At 37.0% G+C, this 15,968-nt stretch overlaps 1 protein-coding gene across 1 annotated transcript in view; it reads left to right on the top strand.

Annotated features, from left to right (window-relative positions):
- Positions 1-13,460, top strand: part of LOC127624544 (collagen alpha-1(I) chain-like) — a 56,687-nt gene extending 43,227 nt beyond the window's left edge. Inside the window, exons 49-67 of the mRNA XM_052099319.1 lie at positions 29-136; positions 249-302; positions 451-504; positions 2,912-2,965; positions 3,144-3,197; positions 3,379-3,432; positions 3,535-3,588; positions 3,681-3,734; positions 3,837-3,890; positions 4,008-4,061; positions 4,880-4,933; positions 5,210-5,227; positions 5,380-5,433; positions 5,584-5,640; positions 7,131-7,296; positions 8,016-8,125; positions 8,298-8,378; positions 10,410-10,592; positions 11,536-13,460. Of these exons, the coding sequence (XP_051955279.1) occupies positions 29-136; positions 249-302; positions 451-504; positions 2,912-2,965; positions 3,144-3,197; positions 3,379-3,432; positions 3,535-3,588; positions 3,681-3,734; positions 3,837-3,890; positions 4,008-4,061; positions 4,880-4,933; positions 5,210-5,227; positions 5,380-5,433; positions 5,584-5,640; positions 7,131-7,296; positions 8,016-8,125; positions 8,298-8,378; positions 10,410-10,592; positions 11,536-11,679 (1,461 nt within the window). The 3' untranslated portion in view covers positions 11,680-13,460. The remainder of the gene's footprint in view (positions 1-28; positions 137-248; positions 303-450; positions 505-2,911; positions 2,966-3,143; positions 3,198-3,378; positions 3,433-3,534; positions 3,589-3,680; positions 3,735-3,836; positions 3,891-4,007; positions 4,062-4,879; positions 4,934-5,209; positions 5,228-5,379; positions 5,434-5,583; positions 5,641-7,130; positions 7,297-8,015; positions 8,126-8,297; positions 8,379-10,409; positions 10,593-11,535) is intronic.
- The last annotated feature ends 2,508 nt before the right edge of the window (positions 13,461-15,968 follow it).

Below are 15,968 nucleotides of genomic sequence, written 5' to 3'. Positions count from 1 at the left end.
TTATATATGTTCTTATCTTGGCCCATAGGGTGGAGTTGGCCCGGTTGGTCTAGATGGGGCTTTGGGCCCTAAAGGTTTTCCTGGACCTGGAGGGGAGAAAGGAGATCCAGGAGATAAAGGAGAACCAGGGGTGGAGGTAAATATGTAATGGACCTTTCTGTGATGATCATCTGAGATGATTGCTTCTTCTTAAAAAAACTAACTTTAAACCCACTACATGTTAAAAATAAAGTAATCTCTTTCTTTAGGGTCCAAATGGGCTTCAAGGCATACAGGGACCACCGGGACTGCCTGGTTTAGAGGTACAGACAATTATGATTCAGAATTTTATTTAAAGAAATTGTTCAATCAGACCTTTGGGATTTTGCTACATATACATATATACTGTGGTACAGTTAGTTTGCAATGATTGATTAACAATATTATATCAATTGGAATCTAAAACCCCAGGGCACAGCAGGTGAGGCAGGGGCAAGGGGCTTACCAGGTCTACCAGGAGCTGAGGTCAGTGCTTACTGAAGGAATGGATCATCTAGAAATCGAAATGTTGTCATTGTTTACTCACTCTAATGTCATTCCAAACCTGTATTTTCTTTCTTCAGTGGAACATGATGTGTGAGGTTTGACCTTATTGTCAAACATCATCAGTTCTTCTGTGTGATCGTGATGTGTTTGAAAGTTTTGATTGATACGGAGTTAATATGACTCAGTTTCAGTTTATTCTTCACACAAAGCTGTTTTATGTCTTCAGAAGACTTAGAATATAGTGCACAAGTTGTATGGACCACTTTTATGGAGCCTTTTTGTAAGCTAGGGATAGATACCTTTTTCACACATCGTTAATCAGAAATATTTCCTGTTGATTATTGATTTATCATCATTTTTATTATATCGTTGGATTATAGGGTTACTCGTTGCAAAATAGTCTTTGTCTCTTCATACATATTTATAAAGACAACTTTGGTAAAGTGTGAGCAGCAGGGCTATTTAGGGCGCTTACACACTAGAGTTTATGCTGAGTTATAGAATGCAGCGAATGCAATGATTTTAATGGTGATGATGTGTCGGAAGGATGGAGAGGGAAAACGCAAGGATTTGTGACCAAAGTTGAAAGCATTTCAAATTTTGCTGCAACACACTCTGATGTAGGCATGCATTTACAGGACAACATAGCACATTCTAGAATGTACGCACACCTCCGCCATCTCTTGGCATCTAACAGCAGCGCCCAGCTACGACTTCAGATGTTGCTCAAAATTCTGCAGTGCCACCATTAAATTCCACCGAAATCATTATCAAAGGACATAGATTATTTACTCTAGCAATCACTGGATGATATACACTCACCTAAAGGATTATTAGGAACACCTGTTCAATTTCTCATTAATGCAATTATCTAGACAACCAATCACATGGCAGTTGCTTCAATGCATTTAGGGGTGTGGTCCTGGTCAAGACAATCTCCTGAACTCCAAACTGAATGTCAGAATGGGAAAGAAAGGTGATTTAAGCAATTTTGAGCGTGGCATGGTTGTTGGTGCCAGACGGGCCGGTCTGAGTATTTCACAATCTGCTCAGTTACTGGGATTTTCATGCACAACCATTTCTAGGGTTTACAAAGAATGGTGTGAAAAGGGAAAAACATCCAGTATGCGGCAGTCCTGTGGACGAAAATGCCTTGTTGATGCTAGAGGTCAGAGGAGAATGGGCCGACTGATTCAAGCTGATAGAAGAGCAACTTTGCCTGAAATAACCACTCGTTACAACCGAGGTATGCAGCAAAGCATTTGTGAAGCCACAACACGCACAACCTTGAGGCGGATGGGCTACAACAGCAGAAGACCCCACCGGGTACCACTCATCTCCACTACAAATAGGAAAAAGAGGCTACAATTTGCAAGAGCTCACAAAAATTGTTGAAGACTGATCTCATCCCAATAGAGCATCTTTGGGATGTGGTGGAACGGGAGCTTCGTGCCCTGGATGTGCATCTCACAAATCTCCATCAACTGTAAGATGCTATCCTATCAATATGGGCCAACATTTCTAAAGAATGCTTTCAGCACCTTGTTGAATCAATGCCACGTAGAATTAAGGCAGTTCTGAAGGCGAATGGGGGTCAAACACAGTATTAGTATGGTGTTCCTAATAATCCTTTAGGTGAGTGTATTGTGTAGATGTATCTTTGAAATAGCCTACACAGTGTCTTTTTTTGGTTTGACAACTTGAATGAAACCTAGTCAAGGCTACATACAGAGAAATTGCATAATAAACGTCTCCATTTCTAATCTTTCAGTTTGCGCAGTTACACCATTTTTATACATTAACCTGCAAACTCATCAACACACTCTGTTCATTCTTTAAAAAGTACAAATCCTTCATAACTTTTGTATGTATGGTGACTAGATTCACAATGTTGGACTGCCACTTGCACCGCATTGACTCGTCTTTCAGTATTAAGTACAGTAAATGTTATATTACCCCGTTGTGGTCTTCCAAAGCTATTACGCAAGATGCTTATTTTAATATATAGATGCCATAATAACGTATCTAGAAAATAAGGTGTCAGTCATTAATCAATAAAGCAATATTTTATGACATTCCTACTTTTTTGTCTTTTTTGGAGCTCAACCATTTGAGTCACAATCTATCTTCATCGTATGTTAAAGAGGAGCTTGGCCATTCTTCAAAATAACTCCTTTTGTTTCCCTTAGAAGAAACAAGATGGTATAACGTGAAGAAGATTGGTTGAACAAGGCAAAAGTACATGTTTACAACAATGACAGCAGTGTATCATTGTCGAATAGACACTTCCTAATTTTATTGTGCTTTATTGTAATTCTGCCTTTATGTTTCAACTTGGCAGTGCAGCTTGATCATCAGGCCCTTAAATGAGTTTTGATTGTTACAGGGTCGCATGGGTAAGCCAGGACTTAAAGGAAAGGAAGGCATGAAAGGAGAGAAGGTAAGGTTGTGATGTCCTTAATCCCTCTCTGGTTTAAAAAAATAAAACTTCTTCTATTCCAATGTCCTTGCTGTCAGATGTGAGGACGCTGTCAGGTGTTTGAGGCCATTCAGAATACAGATTTACTTATCTGCACTTTCCTTTTGAAAATGAATTGGCTAATTGATGTATTTTTTAGGGAGATGATGGCGGAAATGGAGCGCCAGGAAAAATGGGTCACATTGGACGGAGGGTAAAATAGTGATATTTCCTCAAAACCTTTGCTTTTTCTCAGAGATTTGGAACCATAGTTTAATAAAATCTATGTAATGAGTAAAGCCTCATAACGGTATATACTTTATTGGAAACATATATGGAGAATTGTGGTTAGTGTGATTGCTAAACTTTTTTTATTTGTATTTTCTTATCTAAAGGGTAAAAGAGGCAAGGCAGGGATGAGGGCGATCAGAGGACAAAGAGGGGAAAAGGTCTTTTACAAACAGCCCTTACATTACACAAACACATGATGTTTAATTTTTGAATGCCATGGCATGAATTGTATTAAGGATTTTCTTCTTGATTGTCAATAGGGAGAGAGAGGAGTTGAAGGAGAAAAGGGACTTCCTGGATGGGGAGGAAGTATGGTAAATTTGCTACATATGTTCAGAGCTGAAAGGTTCAAATTGTCTTTATAATCATGAACTGTGAACTAAGCATGATGCCTTCTGCTTAACAGGGAATGCCAGGGCTGAGAGGAGAGCCCGGTGGCCAAGGTGTCAAAGGAGCAGAGGTATGTTTTAGCATGTGCACTGACAGGATGATTTATTTTTGTGTTTATTTTGTTCCTTAAAAATGAATGAATTATATTAATACCTTAACTGCCCTATTATAGGGTGAGAAAGGGGATCAGGGGACACTTGGTCCACCAGGAAAAGATGGCTTAAAGGTAAAAACATTTTTCACATGAGACCCAATAAGTCCACTGTGGAGTCCACTGCCCATTCAGTTTTCAGATATTCTACTCCATGTTAGTCGCTCTTATCAGAGTGTTTGTACTCTTTAGGGGAGCGCGGGTCCTCTTGGGCCTCCTGGACCTCCAGGACTAAAGGGGGAGCAGGTAAGAGACAAAAATAAAATAAAAAAAATCCCTGTTTTATTGCACCTGTCAAAAGAATCTGCAATATCTCATTAAACATTATTTTGTTTTTAATATCATTTTTCACATCTAACAGTGATACTTTAACCTGCTGTGGATAAAAGTGTCTGCTAAATTAATAAATGTATACTGTACACCATTGATACCTTATTGCTACCTGATCTTAACCTTAAAGGGTAACTAAACACCTGCTCAGAGTCTGACTCCACCCACTAGAAATATTTGAAAATGCTGGAAAAGTGGGCAGACCCCGGCGGGGATAGAGGGAACGAACCGAGTGCGGGGCTGAGCGGGGGATACCTGAGACTCGTAGTGACGGATTAATTGACAGCTGCTGTCAGACTCTTATGTTATTATTATTCCTCACACGGTCGCAAGACGACATGTACATGAATCTGGCGTGGTGAGCTGGAACCTGCTTACGTCAGCTGTCACCGCTTACGTCACGAAGTACCGCAACAGCCAATAGGAAAATTCAACTGCAGTAGCCACCGTTCAACCTGAAGAGGGCAGCACTCAGACGTTTTTACACCATATATTGTAGAATTAAAACACTTTATACACAAATGTCAAAAAAATTACTTGAATCAATGACCAGTACTAATAAAGCCCCATGCTTACAGATCATTAACTAAAAAAAGTTGGTTTAGGGTTTAGTTACCCTTTAAAAACGACTTTTGTTTATGTGACTTAATGTGTCATTTTTTATTAAACTAGTTAATCTACTGTGGATGTTACAACACGACATATATTTTACAGTAAATGTTATTTTCCTTAAGGGGAATATCGGCCCTGCTGGACCCAGAGGGACATCAGGAATTCCTGGACTACCGGTGAATATGAATGTTTTTTCTTCACTTTTCAAATTAAGTGCAAACAAATTATTTTTGAATCCATAGCTCAATTTGTTTTAACTTTACAGTTCCACAGCAGATTATTTTACATGCTCAATGTTCATTCAAGATACGAAAGCATTTTAATGATGCAATGATAGCAATGATAGTGAAATGCTTTATTGCAGCCACAGAGTTTTTTGGTGTTGTTTTTTTTTTTAATGAGCATGAAGACTTCATAATTCTTGTCTTTTTCTTATCTCCTCCACCCTGCAGGGCTTGTTTGGATACAAGGTATTGAGTGTGAAAATATTGTACTAGTAAAACTGCATGCAGATTAAGGTCAAAGCAAGCAGATTAAATCACATTTAATGGAAGAAAAAAAACAACAACAAATAAAGTTGTTACATTTTGTACATTAATTACATATCTCATGTTAATCTTAGGGACTTAAGGGATATCAAGGGCCTCATGGACCCCCTGGAAGGAGGGGCTTCCCAGTAAGCAGTTTTTCTAGCATTATTGATAAAGGAAATTAATGACACACCTCATCAGACTTTAAAAGTGAACCAGCACAGATTCTACTGTGAGACCAGGTTGGATTTTTGCTTTCAACCTTTTCTGTTTGTTTGTTTGTTTGTCTGTGATAGGGCCCACCGGGGCCAGCTGGGCCTCCAGGTCTTTCTGTGAACCTGACCCAGATCAAGGTAATTTGTCTTAAACACGTGTAAAGGGCCTTGTCACTTTGCATTGCTGATATCTTTATACAGTTACTTTATGTTATCTTGTTCCTTTTATGTTTTTAGTCATTTCTGTTTTTACATTCCTGATTTAGGCATTTATTTAAAAATATGTGCTATTTACAGTATCTTCAGCAATTGCAATGACACAATGTTACAGACAGAATGATACTCCCTTATTCTTAGGGCTGCGCCTAACGATTATTTTTTTATCGATTAATCTAGCGATTATTTTTTCGATTAGTCGATTAATTAACGACTAATTTGCAGATTTTTCTAAAGATTTTTTATTATTATTTCTTTAATAATATAACAATTAATTAATCCAAAATAAATATATAAAACTTGTCTCATTAATATTTCAATATTTTAATAAATTATCTTCTCTTAAACACAAACAAATGTACAAGAAACAAAGTGTGCACTGCAGGGTATTATTCTGCAACAAAAATAGCCCTGTTTTTACTGGTAATCTCCATTTTACAGTCCAACATTAATTTTATTTTGTTCATTATTATTAATTTATGTTAGACTGCTAAACCCGAGGTTGCACAATGTTTTGATATTCCTCCTGAAAGTGACTTGAATTTTACATTTGTTTCATTTATTTTGTTGTTGGATTGCTAAATGTAGATTACTTCAATTTTATATTGGAGTGATTTTAAGTAAGAACTTGTTCAATTCGAGTAAAAGGAAAGTGCAATCTACATTTAGCATTCAACAACAAAATAAATTAAACAAAATGTAAAATTCAAGTCACTTTCAGGAGGAATATCAAAACATTGTGTAACCTCGAGGAGAAGTGGTTCATCTTCACACATTCTCAAGAGAGCTGCTCTTGTGACGTACGCGGTGCGGTTCCCTGAGATGTTTGGAGTTCAAGTGAATGAGACACAAGTGCTTGTTAAATTTTACTTGCCAGTGGCTAATAACAGAATTTTTTGGTAGCATAGTGCGAAATTTACTCGCATATGCCATATGCATGGCCGTTAAAGTAAACAGAAAATATAACAGAAACACATGTTGTAATACTATATCATGTTTGGGTGGGGACAAAAAGTAAACAGGACTTACGGTGCTGCCGTCTTGACAAGCGCTCTGGTATGCTTTCGCTTCAAGTGTTCGTTCATGGCGGTTGTACGGCTGAGATAAGCCATTTCCAATTTGCATATCTTACACAGCACCACTTCGTTGGGTCTCCGGCTAAAATACTCCCATGCTTTAGATCACCATGGGGAAGTTTTTTTTAGCTGCAGTTTGTTCTTCGGGAAATCCATCCTTAAACCGCGTGATGCATTTTAATTATACCATTGCGACGCACCGACGCATGTCGATACAAATCGATGTATTTCTGTAATCGATTACGTCGATGAATCATCCCAACCCTACTTATTCTTGAACCCTTTGTAGCAATGCATATTAATTGACTATGTCTTCATTTTTTTCTGCTCCAAAAGGACCTGATATATAATTTAGACAAGCCCAATTACCCTCTGATTCAGACACTGCTGGACTCTCTGTACCATGACATCCGCCTGCTTGTGGACCCTCCAGACGGCAGTAAGCAGAGCCCAGCCTCCACCTGTCTAGAGCTATGGCTGAGCCATCCCAACTACACAAGTGGTTAGAGCCTAATCTTTCATCAGAGAAATCCCAAGTGCTCATAGACTCATATAAGCATATGTATGTTTGTTTGTTCTAGCCCATGATCCCATTTGTGCTGTCTGAGAAAAAATACCTTATCTCAGGCAAAGCAGTTTTATTTTTGCTCTGGAATGTAAAATGGTTGTTTTTAGGAGTTTAGACCTCATGCAATCAGAATTAGAGTTTTGTGGCTGAATGTCCATGTGTGTTTGTTTTGAGGCCATGTTAGTGTACTTTAAACATTCACTTTTAGCAAATGGATGCATTTAAAATGTATAGTCTTTCTCTTCTGGGAAACAAACACTTAGAAACATAGTTACAGACTTATCTTGCACTTCACAGATTTTTGTCTAATCAGATGCTTTCTAAAATTAAAATGTTCCTCCCCCTAATACCATCTTCAACCAATCAAGTAGCAAATCATGGTTCATGGCAATGATGTAACTACAGCCTATTGGGTATTTTAAAAGTCCTTTGAGCCCTTTGGGATGTCCAAACAATGTTAGTACAAACTTCCTGTTTCAATAGGAAATACCTCAACAAATGACTGAAAATTCAGCTCATCAAGCTATTAAATATTTTTTAAAACACATACATACACACATAAAGAAATACTTCTCAATACATCAAGCACCTACTGTGAGTGGCTTTGTATAAAAGCATCTGCTAAATGAATACTTATGTAATTTGCGTTACAGGTTTCTACTACATTGACCCAAACCAAGGCAGTCCTTTAGATGCTCTTTTGGTCTACTGTAACTTTTCCGAGTCAGGAGCAGAGACCTGCCTTCACCCCAGAGATGCACATGTAATGTCCTACCAAACTCTTGTGTCTCTTTAAAAGATACAATATATATATATATATATATATATATATATATATATATATATATATAATTATTATTATTATTATATTTTTTTTTTTTTTTTTTTTCAAAAGAACCAAAATGTAATTCTTGTCCTCTTTTTATTTTCCACAGCTGCCTACAAGGGCTTGGCTGAATGATTCAGGGAATAACAGCAAGTTCTTCTGGTTAAGTTCACTGGAGGGAGGCTTTAAAGTGAGTTATTCAAATGTTCTATAGAGCTTTTAACTTCCTGTTGAGTTTCTTATTTTGGACCTTGACAACCCGAGTTATCCACGTTTGTGTAAGGAAAAAGAATAGCCTGGACATTCTGCTAAATAACTACTTACAGTGAGGAAAATAAGTATTTGAACACCCTGCTATTTTGCAAGTTCTCCCACTTGGAAATCATGGAGGGGTCTGAAATTGTCATCGTAGGTGCATGTCCACTGTGAGAGACATAATCTAAAAAAAAACAATCCAGAAATCACAATATATGATTTTTTAACTATTTATTTGTATGATACAGCTGCAAATAAGTATTTGAACACCTGTCTATCAGCTAGAATTCTGACCCTCAAAGACCTGTTAGTCTGCCTTTAAAATGTCCACCTCCACTCCATTTATTATCCTAAATTAGATGCACCTATTTGAGGTCATTAGGTGCATAAAGACACCTGTCCACCCCATACAATCAGTAAGAATCCAACTACTAACATGGCCAAGACCAAAGAGCTGTCCAAAGACACTAGAGACAAAATTGTACACCTCCACAAGGCTGGAAAGGGCTACGGGGAAATTGCCAAGCAGCTTGGTGAAAAAAGGTCCACTGTTGGAGCAATCATTAGAAAATGGAAGAAGCTAAACATGACTGTCAATCTCCCTCGGACTGGGGCTCCATGCAAGATCTCACCTCGTGGGGTCTCAATGATCCTAAGAAAGGTGAGAAATCAGCCCAGAACTACGCGGGAGGAGCTGGTCAATGACCTGAAAAGAGCTTCCAAGGTTACTGTTGGTAATACACTAAGACTTCATGGTTTGAAATCATACATGGCACGGAAGGTTCCCCTGCTTAAACCAGCACATGTCAAGGCCCGTCTTAAGTTTGCCAATGACCATTTGGATGATCCAGAGGAGTCATGGGAGAAAGTCATGTGGTCAGATGAGACCAAAATATAACTTTTTGGTCATAATTCCACTAACCGTGTTTGGAGGAAGAAGAATGATGAGTACCATCCCAAGAACACCATCCCTACTGTGAAGCATGGGGGTGGTAGCATCATGCTTTGGGGGTGTTTTTCTGCACATGGGACAGGGCGACTGCACTGTATTAAGGAGAGGATGACCGGGGCCATGTATTGCGAGATTTTGGGGAACAAAATCTACTCCTTCCCTCAGTTAGAGCATTGAAGATGGGTCGAGGCTGGGTCTTCCAACATGACAATGACCCGAAGCACACAGCCAGGATAACCAAGGAGTGGCTCTGTAAGAAGCATATCAAGGTTCTGGCATGACCTAGCCAGTCTCCAGACCTAAACCCAATAGAGAATCTTTGGAGGGAGCTCAAACTCCGTGTTTCTCAGCGACAGCCCAGAAACCTGACTGATCTAGAGAACATCTGTGTGGAGGAGTGGGCCAAAATCCCTCTTGCAGTGTGTGCAAACCTGGTGAAAAACTACAGGAAACGTTTGACCTCTGTAATTGCAAACAAAGGCTACTGTACCAAATATTAACATTGATTTTCTCAGGTGTTCAAATACTTATTTGCAGCTGTATCATACAAATAAATAGTTAAAAAATCATACATTGTGATTTCTGGATTTTTTTTTTTTGGATTATGTCTCTCACAGTGGACATGCATCTACGATGACAGTTTCAGACCCCTCCATGATTTCCAAGTGGGAGAACTTGCAAAATAGCAGGGTGTTCAAATACTTATTTTCCTCACTGTATGTGTTTAATCTAAATTAAAAAAATATATATAATTTATATGGGTTTTGAGCTACATGAGGGTGTGTAGATTATTGTAGACACAATAATTTTTTTGGGGGTGAACTTTTGGATTTCTTGAATACCTTTGTAATTTTGCACATCTTAGTGTCCAGGTTCATAACATTGTTTTTATTATCCATAAAAATGATTGCCCATCATTGTTAAATGTTCAGTTTTATGAAGTCCTATCATTGCACACAGTAAAGTATATCCTCCGATTTGACCATCTAAACTCTTCTGTCTGTCCTTGGTCAGTTTGAGTATCCAGCCCTCAGTGTGGTGCAGCTGCGGTTTCTAAGACTTCAGAGCAACAGAGCAGAACAGAGAGTGACATACTCCTGTTACCCTGGTCACAGACTAGGCCAGACACAGCGACAGGTCCAGTTCCTCACTGTTACTGAAAAGCAGAGCTATTTAGGAGCACTACAGGATTGTGTGGTATGTGGTGTCTTACATAATAACAGATTATTTTATTCAGATTCTGTTAGGAGAAAGTTACGAAAAAATGCTGACATCATATTTCACCAAGAAATCAAAAGAACAAAGCAAATTATTACATTTATTATTATATTTTGAATTAACAAAATTAATCATCTTTTTATTACTATTGTTATTATTTTCTATTGTGACATTTTCATGGCACTTAAGCACATTTTACCTTCAAATTCCCTTTACTGCAATACGAGAAAATCTCATTTTCATTATCATAATACAATAATGAATCTAATTCTATAAAGACACAATGATTTTTTTCCCCAATTAAAATCAGCATAAATTATATTTAGAACAACAAATACTATCATGATGTATAAATAGAATTTAAATAATTCTATTTAAAAAAAAATAATTCCCCACATTACAGCAATGACAATGTGATTTCTTCCCCCCGCATTACAGTAATGACATTTGTGGAAAATCTTAATGGTCCTAAATATGCAAATATGCTTCAGAAATGTTGTTTATAGATTTGTTGTTCGAATCAACTGTGAATTGATTCAATTTGATATTGATTTTTAAGTATTATAAGTTTACAATCAGTTTAAAACACTATTGCTGGTGTAGTTGAAACAGTCATTATGGGTGGGTTTGGGTGGTTTACGAGGATTATATTTTTAGGTTACAAACTGGTAATTACAAGAGTATTATGCTATAAATGTGGTTTATGAGGACATTTCTAGTGTCCCCATAATTCAATTTGCATAAAAAACATACTATACAATGTTTTTAAAAAATGTAAAAATGCTGAATGTTTTTTGTGAGGGTTAGGTTTAGGGTTAGGGGATAGAATCTATAGTTCGTAAAGTATAAAAATCATTATGTCTATGGAGAGTCCTCATAAAGATAGCTGCACCAACATGTGTGTTTGTGTCTGGTGTACCAGTCTGCAAAGGAAGTGGATCCTGGACCACGGGAGTCTGTGTTTCAGTTTGAGGACATGGACCTGCTTCCTCTACATGACATAGGAATCTTTGGCAACAGCGGTCACGAGTTTGGGTTCACCATTGGCCCTGTGTGCTTCAACTAGAGACACAAAAAGCGATAAGGGTAAATCCTTAGTGTTTTAACCTTAAATGCAAGCTGCCTGAGGAAACAGGACACTCTGAAGACATATGTAGCATCTGTGGCTTACATTTAAGAAAATATCCTACAAAGTTATTAAGACAGAGGCTCCACATAAGTCCCCTGTGGATCTTGGTGCTGCCAGACAAATGGACAATACGCTTTATATTGTTTGCAGAGACTTTGTAAAGGATGTACTGTTTTATACATAATGTTATATGTTTAATCACTAGCTGGTCTTGTAATAACATTGTATATGGATGGTATCATGTGTGATTAAGTGTGATTTTGCCTTAACAAACTATTGTAATGACAGGGGTTTAATGTAACCACTATGTGGTTGCATGATCCAAGTTTCAACTGTATTCAACTTATATTAAAATTAGGTACAAACTGTGATAATGGATTAACCAATTTATAGGACTACAGAACATAGGCAGGCTGCATACATTAAGTGTCTATATTACACTTTTCTTTAATCTACAGTACATGTCTAACTTGAATTGTAGGCCTAACAAAGACCAAAGCATGCTAATAAGGCTTATCTTCTCATAAGATTGCCTTCAAACCTGGGACTAGGGTGTGCTGAGTGACTCCAGCCAGGTCTCCTAAGCAACCAAATTGGCCCGGTTGCTAGGTAGGGCAGAGTCATATGGGGTAACCTCCTCGTGGTCATGATTAGGGGCTCTCGCTCTCAAAGGGGCACGTGGTAAGTTGCGTGTGGATTGCGGAGAGTAGCATGAGTCTCCACATGCTGTGAGTCTCAGCAGTGTCATACACAATAAGCCATGTGATAAAATGCTCAGACTGACTGTCTCAGAAGTGGAGGCAACTGAGGCTTGTCCTCCACCACCCGGATTGAGGTGAGTAACCGTGCCACCACGAGGACCTACTAAGTAGTGGGAATTGGGCATTCCAAATTGGGAGAAAAGGGGATAAAAAAACCCAAACAAACAAAAAACTAAACCTGGGACTAAATATCAGGAAATCTGTGCTACCTTTCTATTTTGCATGACTTGTCAATCTCTTGATAGTGGATAGCGGTTGGGAAATTAATGGTGTGTTTGGGGTTTGTGTATGAGTGCCAGTGCTGATTAGCCAACAGGGATGGTCCACTCCCTCACATCCTGTGATGTTAGTCTAACAGTGGTCATGTCACCTAAATATTGTTTAAATATCAGTTTTGAATTATTTAGCGGTGCTATTCACAACAGACATTAGCTTATTTAAAGCAACAGTTGTTTAAAAAAAATTGTACAATAATACTAACTGTTGCCGAGCTGATATCACACCATATTCTGTGCAACCTGTTATTTAAAATGCACATTATGATTATGAGACTGAAATTAAAAATACTGTAACACACAGTACAAGCAGGAATACAAGACACACTGAAGATGTGTAGTTCATTTTGCATTTACTGTACTGTATGCAGGTCTCAGGGAGCACTTATGTTAAAACAGGTTACTTTCTTGGAATTTGTTGCGATTAATCATCCTATACCAACACAATACCAATAAAGTGTCTTTCTCACAATTTTTTTAATATTTGTTTATTATTACTTGACATTAATTATCATCAATATCATTCTAATCTAATTTTAAACTGCTTTGAATTCAGGCACATGTGCTATCACTTGCCTGCCTTTGTAAACTATATTTTGTTCATTTACAGTTTGTAATGTATATTGTGTTTTCTGTGTATTTGTAGTTACATTGAAAATCATATGCTGGTCATCTGTGTGAGTATCAGCTCTATAAAAAGTGCATTAAAAATGTATTGTTTCATTCGTGCTGAACAATTTTGTATCATTGCTCGGAACACAAACTTTTCCTAAAAAATGCTTTGTAAAGTCGTTTTTCCCCTTTACCTCATATTGGTATGATAAGGGGCAGGTTTCACAAAACATTCTGAAGAATACAATTCTTCTTAACTACTATGTTTTATGTGTAATTTATGATATTTTGCTTCTTATAATTTATTTTATGAAATTTCTAAAGATTTTTGTGAATCTGGCCTCAGATCAGAGAGCATTGTGCATTTCATTAGTTTTTGCATGATACAGTATATGATTATGCACCAGGCACAGAGTGTGAACAAATGACCCATTTGGGCTGAGGAGTAAGAACATTTGTGAACTGTGTATAATATTTCTACACATTCTTTTTGAAGAAAGTGGAAGGCGAAAAGGTGGGTACTCTCCAGCTTTATTTGTAACTGTGATTAACTTATCTCTCAAAGTTCAATTCATTGTTCATGTGGTGTTTCCATTCATTTTAGTTCAGCCCTCTGTATTTCCCTGAAAGCATCACCTCATCCAGTCCTTCACGCAAGTAATCAGAACTATCCAAAATCCCAGGCTCACACTGTAAACAAAAACAATCCTGTTCAATTTATGGTAAAACAAAAAAAGGCAGCTATGGTTGCTAGAAATTCACTGAAAAAAATACGATAAATATAAGCACAGCGTAGTTCTAGCGGGAAGACTAGCAGCTGTACATCATCATACCATTAGCTAGGTAACTTCTAGCCAATCACATGTAAGCCATTGCTTTATAAATTTGCTCACAATCTATCACATTGCTGTTTCAGTGTGCTAACACAGCAACCTCCACCACCCCACCACCACCAGTTGAGTCCTAAGACTCTGCATGGGGGTAGGCTCCTCGCCCCTGGCTCCTATCTCCGGCAGGATTTGACGGTTCCGAGTAGACGGGGGCCTAAGAGAGACATTACATTTCTGTTTTATATTCATCAAATAAATGTCATCTTAAATTTCACTTAAGTCTGCGAGTCTACCTGATCGAACCACATTTCAGGCTTTATGGGATGTAATTTTGATGCTTGTATATTTTACGGTGCATTACCATCATTTATATTATTAAATAATAAACTTGATATATGTTTTACAGTTATTATTAATCACTGTAGTAATTACAGAAGGGCACATGATGACATGAAGTGATCAATAGTGGCCCTTCCAATGACCAATAAACATGTAATGCTCAGTGTCACTCACACAAACACAACACCATCAGGATAACACATGTGAAATTTAAATAATGTAATAAACATTAACTAAACTACATAAAATATATCGCAGAACACCCCAATTCATGTAACTGATATTAAAAATAAGAAACATAACTATTCCCATAAAATATAATGAAATTAACTGGGTCATTCAGGGAATGCCTGATTATTGTTTTTTTACAATAACTTTACCAATAATTTAAACAATTAAAAGTATACGTACTCTCTTGTTAAACATATAAACCTTTATTGTTAATGATGCAGAAAATCATACTTTTTGCCTAAAAAATGATTTGTACAATATTTTACCGTAAAACTAAATTTATTATCTTTTTAAATATATTTTAAAAGTTTTACCAAAAGTTAACCAATTAACAATTTTTTTACTGTAGCATTTTTACAGTCTTTTACAGTGTAATGCACTTTGAGGCTGTAATATGCACTGCAGTGTTAATAGAATGCATTGTAAAATTTTAATAAGACAAATTTAATTAGTTAAGATTTAGATTTAGATTTAGTATTCTATTAATAGTGCTCAATAGTTTAAAATAGTATACACTGTAAACATAAATCGTAAAATAAGAATACATAAATATAAATGTGTATAGTATTATTTTAAATAACAGTATTCTTGCATAATTGTTTTACTGGATTGTCATATGTATCACATAACCCATATCAGATAGTTTAAAATGCAATTGTTATTTTTATTTGTGATTCACGTGTTTGCACTTTTAAGAGTAAATAGGCTAAGTTTGTCTAAATATTATGAATAAATAGGTAAAATTATTACGACAAAATGTACGATAGATAGATAGACAGACAGACAGGCAGACAGATAGATAGAACAACGGGTGGACAGACACAGATAGATAGATAGATAGATAGATAGATAGATAGATAGATAGATAGATAGATAGATAGACAGGCAGACAGACAGATAGATAGATAGAACAACGGGTGGACAGACAGACAGATAGATAGATAGACAGACAGACAGACAGATAGATAGAACAACGGGTGGACAGACAGGCAGATAGATAGATAGATAGATAGATAGATAGATAGATAGATAGATAGATAGATAGATAGATAGATAGATAGATAGAACAACGGGTGGACAGACAGACAGCTAGATAGATAGATAGACAGACAGACAGATAGATAGAACAACGGGTGGACAGACAGACAGACAGACAGACAGACAGATAGATAGATAGA

This window comes from Xyrauchen texanus, chromosome 31, assembly GCF_025860055.1.
Source record: "Xyrauchen texanus isolate HMW12.3.18 chromosome 31, RBS_HiC_50CHRs, whole genome shotgun sequence".
Taxonomy (NCBI): Eukaryota; Metazoa; Chordata; class Actinopteri; order Cypriniformes; family Catostomidae; genus Xyrauchen; species Xyrauchen texanus.
The sequence above is the reverse complement of the archived record's forward strand: the minus strand, read 5'-3'. Positions and strand labels throughout refer to the sequence as shown.